The sequence below is a fragment of the Lichenostomus cassidix genome, chromosome 2 (assembly GCF_008360975.1).
Source record: "Lichenostomus cassidix isolate B80296 chromosome 2, HeHo_3.0, whole genome shotgun sequence".
NCBI lineage: Eukaryota > Metazoa > Chordata > Aves > Passeriformes > Meliphagidae > Lichenostomus > Lichenostomus cassidix.
This window is the reverse complement of record NC_139482.1, coordinates 111,042,207-111,061,082: the sequence shown is the minus strand read 5'-3', so window position 1 is coordinate 111,061,082 and position 18,876 is coordinate 111,042,207. Positions and strand designations below refer to the sequence as shown.

The 18,876-nt window shown below is 34.3% G+C and overlaps 1 protein-coding gene across 3 annotated transcripts in view; it reads right to left on the bottom strand.

The window, feature by feature from the left end:
* Positions 1 to 18,876, bottom strand: part of SNTG1 (syntrophin gamma 1) — a 324,602-nt gene that overhangs the window by 110,937 nt on the left and 194,789 nt on the right. For all 3 annotated transcript variants that reach the window (XM_085052813.1, XM_085052812.1, XM_085052814.1), the window contains 2 exons: positions 18,244 to 18,287; positions 18,095 to 18,136 (listed from right to left, as the gene is read on the bottom strand). In XM_085052813.1, coding sequence (XP_084908939.1) covers positions 18,095 to 18,136; positions 18,244 to 18,287 — 86 coding nt within the window. The remainder of the gene's footprint in view (positions 1 to 18,094; positions 18,137 to 18,243; positions 18,288 to 18,876) is intronic.

The window sequence follows — 18,876 nt, the reverse complement described above, 5'->3', positions numbered from 1 at the left end:
CTGTAAGAGACAGTACAGTTAGAATTTCTAAATACAGTTAGAATTTCTACAGTTCTACAAATGTGAGTGAAATTCTACCAACAGCCAGAGATAGTGGCATATTAATTATTTCTTCCCTCTTCCTCATTGCCAAACATCAGGTTAGCTCAAAACTTTACAGAGCTAATACAAGGACAGTGTGAATGAAAATGTATTGCTTATTTCACGTACAATACATGAACACATTGAACAAATCAGTTTTCAATCATGATATGTTGTGGTGGATAATACCACCTCAGGAACTGCTGGGGAGCCGAGTGGTTCCAGTACAGCAGGGCTTCACTGGTGGGAGACATCCTAGTCTCCCCCCTGGAGAGCACAATGGTCCCTCCCCCAAATTATGTAAAACCCCCCCGCTGTAACCTAACCCCTGATTCCATCCCTTCCTTCTCCCCATTGGTTGTGGTGTTCCCCCTGCCTCCTCTCCCCTGGCCCTCCAGCTATCCCTATAAATATAGACACCTAGGGTCTCCTCTTCCTCTTTCACCTTGGAACTCTTCAGAATAAACCTCTGGAACATCCAGCTGACTGAGTGCTCTGAGTTCTTTGTCTCTGGTAACGCATGAGCTATCCGGCTCTCTGGGTGAGTGAGAATCTGTGCCCTACACCGGCACGGGTGTGAGAAGGGCCTTTCTGTAGAGCACCAGAGCAGTGCTGGCTGGAGTGATCTCTCAATAGCCTTGGAGACACTTTCGGTAAACGCAGAGGCCTGTTCCACCCCTCCTCCCCTTCTGCGTTAATGATATAATTTTTAGATAAAAGAAATTGATAGATATGTGATCAGTAATCCTGCTTGCTTACTTGGAAGAAAGCCCCCTCACATTTATTTTATATATATATTGCCAATAACTTGTCAATCAAGCACTATCATTGACAAAAAAGCTTTTGGCTATTTCTGACAGAGATAATTATAGAAATATTTCAAGGTTACTTTAAAACACAAGCAGGAAATATACTATCTAAATACTTCATATATTTTTTCAGTTACAGCACAGTTTCTGATTCAGAAGGAAAATTAGAGCTAGGTTGATCAGAGGAACTAACTTCAATTTTTTTTCCCAGGATCATCATGTATTTTATGCATGGTAAAAATGACTCAAGACTAAAAAGCTAGGGACTACTTACTAGTCCTTGCAAACAACAAAGCTCTCTTAAGAATTTGCAGTCTTCTGAAAAACTTTCGGAAATCTTCTCATTTTGCAGTTTCTTCTTCCATATTTTGATATTTGGTTTACTAAATTGCTTAAATTACTGATATGTTTGTCTACAAATGACAAAAAGGTGCAAGTTGTTTCGTTTTGTTTGATTGGGTTTTTTTCTTTCTCCCCCACCCCTCCCTACTCAGGGGTAAGGTGTATTTAAAATGGCAAAAAGAGAGAACTGGAAAGAACTTGATTCATTGAATGTTGAACAGTGGCATCAAAGCAGTACCACATTTTTCTCAATAGATTAAAAAAACAGATCAATGAAAAATGTATTGATTTTACTCCATCCCACCTGGATGGAGTGTCTGGACCTTCTAAAAATAGGGTTATTACATACAAGTGCTGATTGATCACTGATTTCCATAATTATCTCATCACTTGTAAAATATTCCAATGTAGGATAGAATACAACTTACATTTTTAGTTTTTTTAAAAGTAGCTATTTACACGAGTGATTATTTCATAATTGATTGCTTTCTTTTAAAATACAAAGTGATTATTTTAGAAAAACAGTGCTTCCATAATATTTATACAATCAAATTACTAAAGATAATCATAGCCACAAACAGTCTTTATCAGTACTGAATTTAAATTAGAGCCTCATTCCCACTGGGTATAAATGGTTAACAAAATTCAATATTACTGAAATGTAGCTACATAATAAGAGCTTTTTCAGTTCATTACCGTTAATAGAGAAGGCATCTCTAAATATGCATAAAATAAAAATTTTGAAACATTTTAGGATCCTCACTGATGGCAAGTTGAATATAAGTCAGCAGTGCCCTGGCAGCCAGGAGGGTCAACCATGTCCCAGGCACAGCATCACCAGTCGGGCAAGGGAGGGGATTGTCCTGCTCTGCTTGTCACTGGGATGGCCTCACTTCAACTGCTGTGTGCAGTGTTGGACTATGCAACATGAAAAAGACATCAAGCTCGTAGAGACTGTCCAAACAAGAGCCATGAGGATGGTGAAGGGTGGAGGGGAAACCTTACGAGGAGTGGCTGAGGTTGCTTGGTCTGTTCACAGCCTGGAGAAGATGAGACTGAGGAGAGACCTCATCACAGTCTGCAACTTCCTCGGGACAGGAAGAGGAGGGGAAGGGACCAATCTCTTCATTCTGAGGACCAGTGACAGGACTTGAGGAAACAGCATGAAACTGAGTCAGGGGAGGTTTAGGTTGGACATCTTGATTTTTAATATTTTTGAGATATTCTATGAAGCTTTAGATTTTAGGCATAGGAATTCACCTAACTATATAAAGTTTTAATTTTACTAGTGAAAAATGAATAATAGTAACACTTAATATGTTGACATAGAAGCTGTATGGATTAAATAATGAAAAGCTATTTAGTACTGCTGTTACTACTTGATTTAGCTTTATTTTTTAATTTCAGCCAGTGAGTAATACCAGCTATTGATTTGTTGGTGCACAGTGTCTAATGAAGTCACCCCTGTAATAGGAAGAAGGCATGATATTGAAAAATCTTAACATGTCTTCATCAACATTATGGCTATATATATTAAATTCCTGTTGCTACTTTAAAAATCACATATATATACATATATATATATATATATATATATTTAATTCAGAATGACTTCATGTGGAAAGTACTACACAAACAGAAATATTAAATATTGTCAATAAACGTTCTTATGCAAAGCATAACCTTACTACTAGTGGGACAAAGAATTCATTTACCTCTGCCACAAAGCCCTGTATAAAGTCAGGATATTCATGAATGAAGTGAGACAGGCAAAAAACCCAGTTGTGCATGTCTGAGCCAGTAGCAGTGTGAAATAGTGAAATTAAAAGAGTCAGTGTTTCTGGAGCGACAGTGACTATTTCTATGCAATTACTGTAATGATTGTAAGGGGGCTATTTGAAGAAGTAAATTTTATGGTGATGTGTGATATTGCTGAATAAAATCTTCTTATAATAACAACACTAGTCTGAATTTTTAATAATGTCTACAATGATATTGCCTTTTAATTTTATAAACCATTTTAAACTCCCAGTTCAAGAAAACATTTGAGCATATGCTGAAGTCTCTCTCTCAATATATTCAGGAAAGCAATGAAGCATGAAGTCCCTCTGACTTCAGCATGTATTCTTTCTTGAATAAGACTGTAAATCCCCTCTCAAATTACTAGTGAAATTTACCGACCAATAAAGTTGTAAGGATTTAAATCAGAAGACTTATTTAGATACTAGGATCTATGTTCTCTTGAACTGCAGCAAATTTCACTCTTAATTTTTAAAAAAATAATTCAATTCATTGGTGAATACCTTGAATTATAAACATTGGGAAAACAGAAAAAAAAGAAAAGGTAGAAGACACCTTTCTAGCCACTGTAAAATTACACAACACACAAGTATCAAGTCCATCAGCAGATAACACAGCACACATTTTGACACAACAACAACACAGAGGTCAAAAGCTACAAGGCTTCGTGCACAAAGCTGTCTAGAATTATGTTTATTTTTAAAAACTGCCTTATTTAGTAAAAGCCCCATAGTAAATACAGAATATTAGCAATAAGAACACATCAGTGTTCTTAACCCTATGATTTAATATTTATCAAAGTATTTGCCAACAATTCAAATTCACCAAGAAATGTAATATCAAGAGCTATCAAAGCTTTTTTTCCTTCATGAAATTTCCCAATATACAGAGCAAACTAGAACATCATTTTAACAACAGAAGTTCCTACTCAGGCCACACAACTAAAAGTATACTTCAGACTATGGTTTGACACTACCACAATTGTATGCTTTATTTTTTTGCTGTCTGGTTCCAAAATCTGTGTTAGATATTTAGACACAAACCCAAAGGGCTGCACACTAGAACTGGGGCTATGTCAAACAAGGGGACAGGAACAGCAAGGCAGAATGGTGCACTTCCCAAGGACACAGGAGGGCATGTCCTTCCATTCTGAGCTCTCTTCTGCTTGTATCCTTCCACTAGCACTGTTTTCAAAAACTGCAGGGGGATGCAGTAACATAAAGACTTACAGCAGAGACACCCTCCAGTGCCCACCACTAAAAAATTATTGTGAAAAGTGCAGATAGAGTTTTATGGATCTGAAAGGTGACACAGCAATGGAATTGAAGCGATGCTTGCTCAGTGAATGCTCCAGCTACTAAAGCACTATACAAAAGATCATTTCAGAGAAACACACACAGAGATTCAGGGTTTGATGCTTTTTGACAAGTCCCATCAGACTGGCCACTTAGAAAGAAAATTACTCTTGATCCCAAGTGACAGCACTTGCTCGAGCTAGACCATTAGGTGGCTTCTCAGATGTACAGCATCATTCCAGTCATCTTACAGCTATATTCAGGCTTCCTTCATTGATCCTTGCTTTGTCTGTTCTCACAGACTCATGGCCTTCAGTCACAGAGGCACCAGAACATGCAGCCTCAAGACTGCTGTATAAAGCATTAGTAGAAAACTAAGTGATCCTCCTTTAAAAATAGATTTCACCATGTTTCAAGCCTACATGCCAAGTAGGCCACTTATATTAGCTAAGGCTGAAAGACATGTACACAATTTCTGTCACAGGAATGACTAAAATAATCAGATGCAAGCAATATGAATAAGTGTAATGAAGAGGTAGGAGAAAGAGATTAATCTAATAAAAAATGTGTTGAAAATATAATTAACCTACAAAATAAAAAACATCTACCACACAGAGGATATAGACTCTTATCAGTTCTTTCTTCAATGCACTTCCAAGAGAAAAAGATACTACTGTTTCTTCAGTGTTCTATTCAAAATCAAGTTGGGAAAAAGAATATGGTTCTAAGTTTAACACTGGTGGAATAGAGTACTTCCAAGTTTGTCTGAAAGATCTGACAGCAGCTTTCTGGAAATCTTCAACCTTTCTTATACTCCACAATCAACACTAAAAAGTCTATTATTATTTCAATCAGAATAGTAGTAAGCTGCAACTAATTATTGCTTAGTTTCATGTTTATATTTTGAAAAGTAATATAGGAGTGCCTCAGCAAAAGACATCAAGTAAAGGAAAAAAAAAAACCAACAAAAACTCTGCAGCATTTTCCTGGTTTTTGTTCATTAATCTTAGCATGAATAATATCACACATAAAAATTTAAGTCATGTGCCCTAATTTTGAATTCTTTTTCACTGAAGACTGCACATACTGGTCATCACAGTTCATATTAAATAATTAGAAGGCCATTACTCCAATACAGAAATTAGGAAAAGCGAGGAATTAGAATTTTTTTAAATGCTGTGTCTTCCAAAACTGAGAACACACCCTGGAGACTGTGACTCATGAGACCATATGAAATCCCATGGGTCCTTGAACTGAAACATTTCATATCATATTCTGAAATATGAAAAATATCAATTCCTTAAATAGATTCCAACTATAATACAGTATTACATGATCCACCAGTATATTCTTTGACTCATCCCAGCTGAGTTTCAGATTGTTGATTCTAATGCAAATTTTCATTTTAATTCCAAAAAATGGGTTCTGTTAATGATTCTCAACCTGTGGACTACTATTGGTGTGGAACTGTGGTTCATAGAAAAAATACAAAAGTGCATTTAATAGCCATTCAGCTCTACATGACAGGCAGCTATTCATGACAAGAAAATACCTATGAAAACACACAAAAAAAAATCAAAGAACTAGAAGACTCCAAGCCAAACTCTTTCCAAGCTTTATGAGCTTTTTCAGTGTATCTATTTGTAGTGGGTACATGCCAGTTCAGAACTGCCTATCTTTGTTTTCACATAATCTACTCCATGAATGGCTCTATTTCTCCAGGATTATTCAGCTACATTAAATGAACTTTGTAGTTCTACAGTTTTACAAAGTACTCCACTCTAAATGCTCACAGATGTTCCACTTTTTAAATTTGATTATGTAGTGGGCTGCTGGGCACCTACTCCCTGTTGAAGCTAATTCATTAATGCCTATTTTTGAGTTATATATGTAATGGCTTAAAAAAAAAAACAACAAATGGCTAAGAGGAACAAGACAAATCTCTTAACACTCAAAATGACAGAAATACCAACAGCATTTTTCCCAGTGTGGTTGAAATTAAACAGCATATAATTTAATTTTTTTTAATATGAAATAGGAAACTTGAATACTTTTGGACAATACAAAACTTTCAGATAGTTTTCCAACTGTATATTACAAGTCTATGAGACTTAAAATCCCCACTTGTATTTAGGCAACTTACTTAACCCCACCATTAGTCAAATATAAATTCATAAGCCTAATTCCAATTTCAACTCATTTGATTTACACCTGTGTTTCATCTTCACATAAAGCACACTTTCATTACAATTGTATATATGTCAGTAAAATTCTCATCAGTATAGCCCAGAAATTTACATAGGAGCCAGATTTTCTTTGGGATAAATTTAACTGACATTGTCAAAAACAGATGTTGACCAAAGCTGCTTTGAGAGAAATATATGAACCTCTTAAACAACAAAACTCCTACAAAAATGGGAGAAGTCTTTACACCGGCATTGTAACAGGATCTACCAATTTCTACACAGCTTTTCCACAGCCTTGCAAAGCCTGTGTGTGCACTGGTGTGTGAAGCCAGATGAATGATAGGCTTTCCTATCAATCTACAGAGGATTTCTAACTTAAGACACAAGGATTTGGGATTTCGTAATAATCAGAAAGCAACCATGAAAGTTTTTGGGGTTTGTTTTTTCCTTTCAAGTAGTTATGGAGAATATTCAGAAAAAGCTGTCAACATCTGTTGCACCTGTAACATGTTTTAAGCAGGCTCCAGAGGCTTTGCACATTTACCTTCAAGGATGCACAACATGAAAGTTCAAAGGTTTTTTCTTTTCTTTTAAGCAGGCCATATTTTAATACAAAGATAATAGCTAGAAATTATTCCTACTCATCATAACTGCACAAAACCCTTTTAGAATCAATTCTAATTACTCATAGGAATAGAATCATTTTAGTGGGTTTTAGTCCTATTTCATATAAAGTGCTGAGAATAAGCCAGAACCATAATCTACTAATTCTTTGTAGGCTACCAAGGCATACTTGGCATTGCTATTCTCTAATAAGAGTTTCAGATAGCAAGAGATCAATAAAACCATATTTAAATGAAAGCAAAGAAATTTAATAAGCCACATTGTCTTGGACAAAGAAAAAAATTATTTAAGGTATTTATAACATACAGTAATTAAATATTCCATCACAGATTTCCCCAACAGATATTTAATTCAGCTTCTGATTACCATCCATCAACCTGCAAAAAAAGACAGACTATAGGGGAATGACACTTTCTGGCAATAAGAGCTGCCACAAACAAACAAACTCTGTGCTGTATATAGGCCAGAGCTTCAGTCATGAAATTAATAATAAATGAAATGTGAAAACCAATAGAACAGGTAACAATATCAATATCTGTTATGTAGAGTATTTAGATGTTGCTTGTGGTCTGCAGGTTGATGAAATATAGTGCATGATAACAAAATGACTATTCTAGAAAAAAATGGTATGTGTAGTTGATGATCTATCCAACAGTGGAACAGAACACAACAGAATCCAGTACATAATCATGAGCTGAATTGAAGAAAAACATTGTATATTTTCTCTCAAAACCAAAAGCCATGTTTCAGCAATTAGCCAGGAAAAACTTAGAAGAATGACCTATCCATTTATGACTCTCCACATCCTGTACAAAAGTCACATAAAATACAAAATAGCAAAAGAGTAAAGACATTAGCCATGTTACATAAATAAAAACAGTCAGTGATATTCAAAGAATAAAGCACAATTTTCCATTTATCTGCATGATTCCTAGACTTATCCCATTACAACTGGAATAAAAATCACTATGAATAAAGATCACTAGAAACTCTCTTACGAATGGATATGTATTTTTCTTTTGTTGGAAGATGTTATACTGAAAAAATCTTCATACAGAAGTTTTGATTTTTCAACAATTTTTTTTAATTAAGGGTACAAATCAAAACAAAGTAAAAAGCGGAATTTTTTTTTCTAGTAAGCTGTAATAGAAACTAGGTAATAACTTGGAATTAAGGTCTACAAATTTTGCAGCTAATGCATTTCCCTCAACAGGAGGAAATATTCTTAATAAAATTGTTCATTTGAAGGATTCGGAGTTCTTTCTTTTTGTTGTTGATCATAATGCACTTTTTTCTTATTATAGTAATGAACTAGAATGGTTACAGGTTTCTAACACTGATCATTAACAAAACAATGAAGCTGCTTGTTAATCTATTAAATATATAAGAATCTCCTGCTCTTTTAGTCAAATTATTCCCACAATTCAAATTTACCAGAAAAAAGTGCTCTCCTCATTGAATTCTATACAAGATTTCTAAGACAGTTACTAAACAAGTACAATTTTTCATGTTTGTAAATTTTGGAAGGTTCGTTAGGAGTATTCAAAATGCACACACATCACCAGACTCTATAACATGCCAGCTATCGTTCCTGTTCCCAATGCTTGAAGAGTGAAAAGCATCCACTTGACACAGCATTTTGAAGCAAATTTTTAAATTTTAGGATATTTTATGAACAGACATAGTCTATGACTGTTGAAAACAATGCAAGTGTTGTATGTCTTAAACATTTTGTCTGACTACGCAGAACACCAGCTCTGGGGGAGAAAAGAAAGATCATTCCCAGAACAAGAGTTTGCTCACACTAATCCCATTGCAAGGCTGGGGTCAAACATGCAGCTAGTAGCAAATTTCACATTTACATATTCAATATAAAATTTGCTGTTGGCAAATATGACCTTAACACTTAGTTTTCATGAATAGTCACACTAATCAAGCACCAGAATATAAATGCTCATGAAAAATGAATAAAAAGTGGTCTTAAAGAGTTTGAAATCAAATTCTAATTTTATATTTGAATAAATATTACTGTACAAACCTATTCCTATTTGTTCAGTTCTAAATGTTATCAACTTCAATATGACAAAAAAAATAATTCTTGAAAAAATTTATATTTGAAGTAATGTTTTAGATCAATATATGCAGTTAATTCTGCTAAGCTTCTTGGCTGCTCAGGATCTAATCTCTGAGAAAGATATTTTAGTACTTCAGGGAAAGTGCCCAGTGGTAAAAGTTCTCAGCTGAGAAAATGCATAAGAACATACTTTCATGCCATTTAATGCAAGGGCAGTCTTTCTGCTCCAGATTAATTGTACTGCATCTAGTTGAAGTTGAGAAAATTACTTTGCTCTTCAAAAATATTTGTAAAAAAGAAAGTCCCAAATTTAATGAAATACATAAATTCATAATTTTAGGCAAATACATAAGTATTCTGCTGAACTGGGATCCAATATAATTATATTGTAATTTGAAAACTTCAGAAATCATATTGCCTCAACATTTTTAAGGTCATTTTCATCAGTGTCTAAATTTTAAAGGTCTTGGCAAAGCTGGAGTTGGAGGTACTCATGCTGGATTTTAATTAACTGGAGAACACTCACAGATATTTTGGAAACAAAAGAGATTAGCGTATAATTCCAAAGAAGTAAAAAAGATAATTTGTATTTCAGCACAATGATAAAAAAGTGCTGAATTACAGTTTTAATCGGTTTATAGCATGAGGTCTTCGTAACTTTCAAAATTAAGCATAAATCTGATATATTAACCAAAACTGATTAGGCTACTTATGCAATTGCAACCCTTATTTTACCTTTTCTTATTTTCATAATTAAGCAATAACACCACAGAAATCCATTCTTGCCAGCAGTTAATTACCATTTGAGACTATAAAATCTTATAAAAACAATAATTTATAGATTATTATATAGAGTGAATATGTTTTCTGAAACAAAATTTCCAACATCAACAATAAAAGAATACCAGAATGATTTGTATAATTCTGTTACACTGCTGCTAGGTGATTATGCCAGAATATCACAAATGAATGCACAAACTACAGGTTTCACTTTGTAAAAGTCCAGGCTTCTCAAACCTTAATAATTCTACTTTTTAAATTTTCTCTGTGCTCTCCTTTTTGATTAAAATTCAGAAAATAAGAGAAATGCTGCTGATGTTACATAACTCCATGACATCTAATGAACTTTATACAGAGGTGCTTTGATTCAACAAAGCATGCCCCCATTTAGTTAGCATTTTCCAGCAGAGATATAAAGATCTCAGAATACTAAAAGCTGCAGTTATATAAGTAAAATTAAAAATTTAAATGTCTTAGTGGTTTCAAATTTCCAAGGTTCCCAGTGTTTTAATTGGAAAAAAAAATAATACTTTGTTTCACTGATTTGTTGTTGCCAGTTTTGTGCAGATGATTTATTTTACTCTAAAACCTCACATATTCATTGATGGAAAGATGCATACAGTCTATGAAACCTTGTAAACTTTCAAAGTGATGAATATTTAAACAAAATATTTTATCTGTTAGCATTCATTATGTCAAACTCTGGCTCTCACCAACATTTCTCTGCAATCACTGATTCAGAAATCATATATAACCTGAAGTGCACAGGGGATTTTGAATACGATTTTGTATTTGATTTCCCATGTAAACATGACTGGACAAAAGATGCCAAAAATAACCTCAAGACAACTGAGAAATGGTGGAGATTTTGTGAAACATGAATTTTTACATGTTTCTGTCTATGCATTTACTATGTAAGTACATCATACACAGAATAGTATAAGAAGAGAAGTTGTTTCAGAAAATCTAGAAATATCCTCAGTACTTTCTACTGCAAGGCAATGCATAAATATGGGAGTTGTTTGCTGCAGAACAGTCCCTTGAACTTTGTTTTTAACAGGTCGGCACAATTAGAATCTTTTAAATGCTCTGAATCACTACTGGCTTGACAAGGGCATGTGAAGTGGAATAGAGCTATGAATATTTTCTAGATCACATTTAAAGATATATGTCATTATCCTAGTAATGCCAATTCAGCCTGAGCAGTGACTATTCCTCAGAAAAGTATTAACAGCACAGCGAGGTGACAACTCTTGCAGGTCTCTGCACAAAAATCTAGAGAACATGTAACAGCTGTAATTTTTACTGAGGAGTTTTTTCCCTCAGTAACCACACCTGCACAGAAGTTCTTCTTGTGACCTGTGAGACTTTTACTACTGCAAGCTGTTTTACTGGCCACAGTCTTGCAAAACAGCTAACTAGAAAAGTAGCACAAAACTGAACTTGTACAAAGACATCAGTACTATCAGGGCAAAAGGAAAAAAAATACATCTAGAAATAGGCCCAGTGCTGACAAACAGATACCAAAACACCAGTACCATACTGTACCATACTAGTGGTTGAGAAGTATGGGGTGGGCCATCTGGAAACCTCCTTGTGTCTGGCTGGAACAGGCCAACACTGGATACTATTGAAAAATTATATAGAGTCCATTCTCCTTTCCTCTTCCTCCTCCACCGAACAAACTGCCAAAAGACAAAGACCCAATGTAGAGAAAAAAAACCTAAAAATATGTACAGGTGTTAGATAACCCCTGGATTAAAAGTTTTCTCTGGCACCTATTTGATTTTATTAAAGCCAGAATAATGACATTTCTGAAGAGTGAAATCAGGTATTTTGATTGCTGGAAAGTTGTCAGAAGACTATGCATGGGTGCATTCGCACTTTGAGCAAACCTCCTACTTGTGACTCCTCCTGGCTAGTTAAATGAGTGCACCTGCTCTATTCTGTCCAGTGTGCTCTCTCAGGTCCACATCAAGCCATTAGAAATACAGAAGTTGCCTTTTAGAGGTGAATTTTTGCTTCCAGTCTACACCACATGGTTGTTACCTGTTTTAAGAAAACATAACTGATGCCAGTTAGACAGTATTTTCTAGTCATTATGGGTAAATGAAATATTTTTAATAGTGACCAGAGGAGATAATTTCCATGCCCATAGGAGTTTTCATTTTTCCTACAGTTAGTTGGACTGCTTTATGTATATTTATTTCTTCTGCCTTTTGGAGTCTATGTCCAGAAAGGAAAACATTTTGTCTCTGAACAAAAGTCTAATTGAGGTGTAGCTCCACAACTGGGAGATGCTGTGCAGAATGAAATATTTCAAAAAGTCTTTTGGAGGGTAAAGTACACACAAGTACAAATAAACATGAAAATACTTCTATTTGCCTCTTAAGGAAGCAGGGAAAGCTGAATCTTTGCAGTGAAAATATCAATGTAAACAAGGCCACAAACAAAGCATATTTGACAGCACACACTTCAAATCCACTCCTCAACTGTTTCTTTTCTTTGCAGCTCAGGCATTCAGAATTAATAGACCTGCATGACAAAGGAGGAACCAAGGGCAGTTATTTGAAGGATGTTGTGCCATAACTGGTGATTCAATCTTTCACTCTATCCCACTAAACCCTAATGGATTTTCACTTTGAGGACTGTAGCTATGTAATAAGGAAATAACAATATTAATCATGTATGCTTGGTATTAGTCATGACGGCATGTTCTACTCCCTTCTATTAAAACTCAGCAGTAATGATGAGCAGTTTTAAAAGATGAAATCTTAATAAAACGACAAATAGGTTTACAGGTAACTTGAGAAAAAGAAATGAAAGCATAAATTAGGAAGACTAGAAACATTAACATATTTTAGAAATCTAACATCATAGTACTTAAATAAATTCAAGTTTTTACTGAGTTTGGCACAATAAAACATATTGTGCCAATTTAAACACTAAAAAACCAGAGCTAAAACCAGGTTAGAAAAGCAGATGAACACATATTAAGAATATTGCTCCAGGATATATCCAGATTGCAGGAATTTCCACCACACAGCTGAAAAAAGTAGACTATTTACAGCTGCTAGGTTCTTTTCCACTTGATGGACACTTATTTCAAATTAGTGCTGAAATATATGACAGATTATTATTAGCTCAAATTTCATGAGCAGTAAGGATATTCAATAACAGGTATTTTCATTAATTATGTGAGGGTAGCTAAGGTGACATCAGTTTATTATTATTATTGTTATTGTTATTACTATTATTATTACTCAATTCTCAGATAGAAAAGAGCAGCTCTAGAGAAAAAGTATTGAATCTCCAGAAAGTTTACATTTCACTTTTAAATTCAGAAGTTAAAAACTGAAGATTGATTATAGTCTTAGAAGCACCAACTGTGCAGCTTCCACATTTAAAGTCGCCGTTCTGTCTAGAGGGGAAAGGATTAAATGGCTGTGCAGTGAGTTATAAAGTACAGGAACTCTGCAATATGAGAGGGTGGTAATCAGTGTTTGCAGGTTGCTGTTATCACTTCATGAAACTGCAAAATATTAATTCAGAGATACTTTTCTATAACAGATTCAGAAGTACTTCATTGAATTCAGAGAGTCAAATCTGATAATAGTCTAGTTCTCTGTTTCACAGTTAAGGAAACAAAGGTAACATAAAAACATAATTTACCAAGACACATCTACAAAGTCAAGATGGAATGAGATTCCAGATCATTTGGTTTCCAGTCCTGTCTTAAAAATACAATATGCTCATTCTTCTACTTAAAAACATTTACAAAAAACATTGCCAAAACTATTCATAATGACATTTAAAATGCAGTTTGAATGAAACCATAATTTTAAAAGAGAAAGGCTCTTGCTCTACCAAGAGTCTGATTAGCTGCAGATGATTATATTTAAGCAACAACCTTTATACTGTCAGTTTCGTATAACATGTGACTCATGGAGAATCAGCACAGTTACAGCCCTGCTGTGACTGCTGAGAAAAAGGGGAAGCAAAAAAATTCAATGCAGGACATCTCACGTCAGGTCATTCTGATGAAAAAAAAAAAGGTGTGCAAAATGCAAGCAGTTGCTGAATTGAACCATGGTAATACATATTGTAGCTACCTCTAGATAAAATCCACCAAAGCCTGAATATCTGTTCTGTCTTTATACCTACCTGCCACTGCATAAGCTTTCCCTGTTACTTTCCAAGGAATGTCAGAATGCCACATTAACTGACACATGGAAGCTATCATTTTTCATTTGAAACATTCCCTGAATGTTCCCCAAATACAAGAAATAAGAAATTACTTCATATCCATAGTAATTTAATTTATTTTATTTCCTAAGAGAAAAAAAACAGATGCTAAGATCAAAGAGATATGTAACCATACCTATTGATACTGCCTGAGATGTTTTATTCACAACATTAAGAACAGAGACAAACATATCAGCCTTCATTTGGCTGAAATTCTACCTTGGCTCTAGATGCTCTGGTGCACTACAACTCTGAACAGTAGATCCAAGACAAGGTTTTTGGTAGTATGCAATTGAATTTACATACTCTCCTACTCGTAGACACTCAGTAGTAGTTCAAGGGCCTCTCACGCTCTCCCAAAATCATGTCCATTGTTAGTGGCTAGACACAGAACCACCAAAAACATCCATATAATAGTATCATGTTGGTGCTTGTCTATCTACCTTCATGTTTGGATAATAAATGGAGGCAAAAGCTAAAAATACATTCGTTTCCAGCCACAAGAATAATCACATCTATTACTGTGGATAACCACATCCACTAGGTGTGTGGATTGACAAGCTATGCATTGTTGGACCTTATTAATTAAACAAAAGCCTAAACTCATAGGTCTTTCTGTGAATAATCCTAATTTCAGCCTTTTAAAATCCTTGTAAAATGTAAAGGAGAGTCTACTGGAAAAGGAATAATTAATAAATCCTGAGCAGAAAGAGCACAAAGTCATGTAATTTAATAGATATACTGGACACTCCTTCTACATAAAAAAAAATAATTCATATTGCAGTTTTTGGGCTCAAACTGCCAGAGTGATGCCGAGAGATATTTTTTAAGAGAATTGCTAGATTATTTTTTTCTGCAACCTCCTCCCGTGTTGACACTTCACCAGATTGAGCAAATATTTACCTTACCATGTGAGAGCACTAAGACTGAAGCAATATTATGCTGTACTCAGATGGGGGTCATTATAACCCAAGAGAAACAACAAGTTGACAGTCAGTCTATGACAGAAACCCACCATGTGCTTTCATGGTATGAAAAATATTTTCACCTTCTGCAAGAAGAAAACTAAGGTCAAGATTAAGTGATTCATCTAAAGCTAAAAAATAATCACAAAGGAACCATGTAAAGAATTCCAGTAATGTACACTAAAAACTGACTAAACTTACCTATCTAGGCTTATAGGAGCCTATCAGTCTATCTATCTATCTATCATCTATCTATCTATCTATCATCTATCTATCTATCTATCTATCTATCATCTATCTATCACCTGTATCAAAAGTAATGAAAGACAATAAAGACAACAGAGTGCCCACAACATTAAGATAATTAAGAACACTGTACACTGGGGAAAGATTCTCCTTGCTATGAAAGATGCCATGAGTTTGATAAAACTACCTAATTTTGAAATTCAAGTAATTTTATAGACATAGTATGGTTATCAGTAAAGCAAGGTGAAATACTAGTGCTGACTAATCATCAGTGTAATACAATAGACTGCAGTGATTATGACACAGATATTTTCATTGCAGAGCTATGAAGATATGATATATACTTAAAAAGTTTCCACAAGCAGCAACAAGTTTTGCATCGAGGAAAAGAATGAACACTCATAAGAGTCACACTGCAGATAAAAGTCTGAATTTTCTACAGATATCTTCAATATTACCCACTGAAAAAAATTCCACACTGGTTTACAGTGACTGTTTTCTAAGACATTAAGACAACCCAAATAGTAACACATCCTTACAGAAAATTGTACCTGCCAAGCCTTAATTAGTTACAGAAAAAATCAGAAAGAAACAAAGCTACGAGCTCAGGTGTCTTGCAGAGCTATTTCAAAAGTACCTGGATGCAATAAGGATTGAAAATTAAGTTTCAACTCCTGTTCAACTCCCTGCTGCGAGCAGCTAGGCTTCACACACTTCCCATTTTCTCTATATTACCTTGAGATAAGAGCTCCAGATCCTGTATTTGATAAAGACCCTACAAGACAGAAGTGCTAGAACAACTCAAGCTGCAAAGGACATGCTCCAGACAAAACCACACCTGTAACTCCTGCTGGCACACCAGCTGATGTACTTATCCATTACTGAGAACTAAGCCTAAACCCACAGGTTACTGCACCAGGCAGAAACATACATATTACAACTATAGCAGCTTTACAACAAATTTATTCCAAAAATACAAAGCATATGACAGTGAATGTTTCCAAAACAAATGGATAATCAGAGTTCATTTGCTTTGGGTTTTTTATTAATTTATATATTTATTACTCTTATGCATATTTTAGTTTATAAAATGTCATATGGACATTTGATCCTATTAAATATTAGTCAATATTTACCATTAAATATTAAGAATTATTCTTAATTAAAATATGGATTTAATTTAAAATTTATTTGCTTCTTAAACTTCTAAACCATTTGCAAATTCATAAATGAATATTCAAAACTTATAAGATACCATTTTTTTTTATTCATAGAGAATTATCTACAAGGAGTTTGAGAAGCGGATTATGTTGGATAAACAAGATATAATCAAAATTTAACATGATAACACTTGCTACTCTATGTCAATTCCCCCTTTCAGCTTTTCAAAAATCTCTTTTCTTTTGATGAACATGAATGTTGAACCTTATCACAAATACCCAACAGATTTATGTATCATTTTGAGGGTTAAGAGAGTGTCTCAGAAAACAGAAAATAAAATCCTGATGTCCCGACCAGTTTTCAATATGCATTCAAGTGTACAACGTTTTTAGTAATGTCTTTCTCATGTTTTGTAATTCCAACAGCCCATTTAAATCCCACTGAGAGATCTGGCATAATAATGCATATTAAACAAATCAACTGCAGTAAACTTATAAAATATTTACCATCTGATGACTGTTGTACAGAGAAAACTTAAAAGCAATATAAATACAACTATTAGCCAGTATATACAGAAGGGGTAATGATGAAGGCTCTGAAGGATGAAGCAGGATTTGCAGTACAGATTTCCAAAAGGAAAAAAGTGTGCAAGAATAGTGCAGTGAGCTAAAACTTCAGCCTGCGCTGAATTTGTTCATCAGAACTTCACCTTTATTAACTCCTAGTTAATAAATACAAGTACAAATTCTATGGAGCTACAAGTACAAATTCTATGGAGGGGATTTAAAGGTAATTTCTTTGGAAATCTTCTAATTTCTAGCATTATTTTCTGAAATATATGTCCTGCTTCTGAAAGTACAGAAGAAGAGTCAAAAAGTCAAATATGAGGAAAGTACACCTTGCGTTTAGCAAAGCTGACTCACCAATGGAACCAGCCTACAACAGATCTCTCAAAAATTTCTTCTTTAGAAGAAATCTCCTTAATACACAGTTATTTTAAACCCACATTGATAACAGCTTAACTAAAGGAGGAGAGCACCCTCATAAGGAACAGCCAGAGGAAGAGAGGCAAACTAATATTTTTGTCTCATTTCTTAAAAAGGATTAAAAGCAACCAAACAACAAATCTCCAACATAGTGCAAATTACAGCTTTTGAAATTAAAATGACCTCACACAGCCAGAAAGGTGTAGCATTGCTGAAATTTGACAGATATGAGATGGAAGAAGAAATGCTAGAATACGTACAGCTCAAATCTTCATAATAAAACAATCACCTTTAATATAGAAAAGCCTATCTGAGAAGAGCAATTACACAAACGTAGGAAGAAGGGATTGCACTTTGTTGCTTGTCATGTTAGAAGGTACAGTCATATTTGTTTAGGAATAACAATAAAACAGCTGATGCCACTGCATTGCTATCAGCGTACACTATCATGTCAGCAACTACAAAAGACAAAAAGTAGACTAAAAAACAGAAAAGCTCACCACTTCTTCATGCCTGCATTTTCTCACATTAATTCCATTAATCTGTTATTAAAAAGATAAAGAGAAGACTTACTCTACATTTCATAAGCATAAATTTCATTTCAGTTTTCTAGAAAAATACAGACAAAATAATTTGCAATTTTACTCACCTGTAGAATTGCATCTCCTATAAAGAGCAAACCTGAAAGTTCCGCTGAAAACAGAAAGCATATTTTTCACTCACTTTGTATAAAACATCCAACATTTTGTGTACATGAATTCTTATTTTGTTTAATGATTTTACATAACCTTTTAAAATTTAAAATAAAAACTTGATAAAAACCTCAGCATAAAACTTCATATAAACTATTAGTATTTTCTTTTTTAAGCCCAAAATACTGGTGTATCAGTGTTACAATAAAGTACAAGACTATGAAACTTCATCCATCAGTCACCAGTACCTTTCAGGCCATTGCGGTGAGGTGAGGCATATTTTTCTGAATAGAAAATGACTGCAGGACTTGGTCATATTTGTCTGTGAGAAATCATTTCTTACAAAGAGAAAAAAGTAACATGGAGACTTCAGAGCTACTTATGAATGACAAATTTAACTTTCAAACTTTTACTGAAGATAAAAGACCCTTTAGATCTCACGTCGTTGCTAAACTCTGATAAATAACAGGAACTACTAATGCTGGATAACACTTATATATGCTGAAGAGCTTCAAAATCAATGTATTGTAAAAAAATCACCAGCCAAACTGATTTGATTTTAAAACAAAGCTGAATCACAAAGATATTTA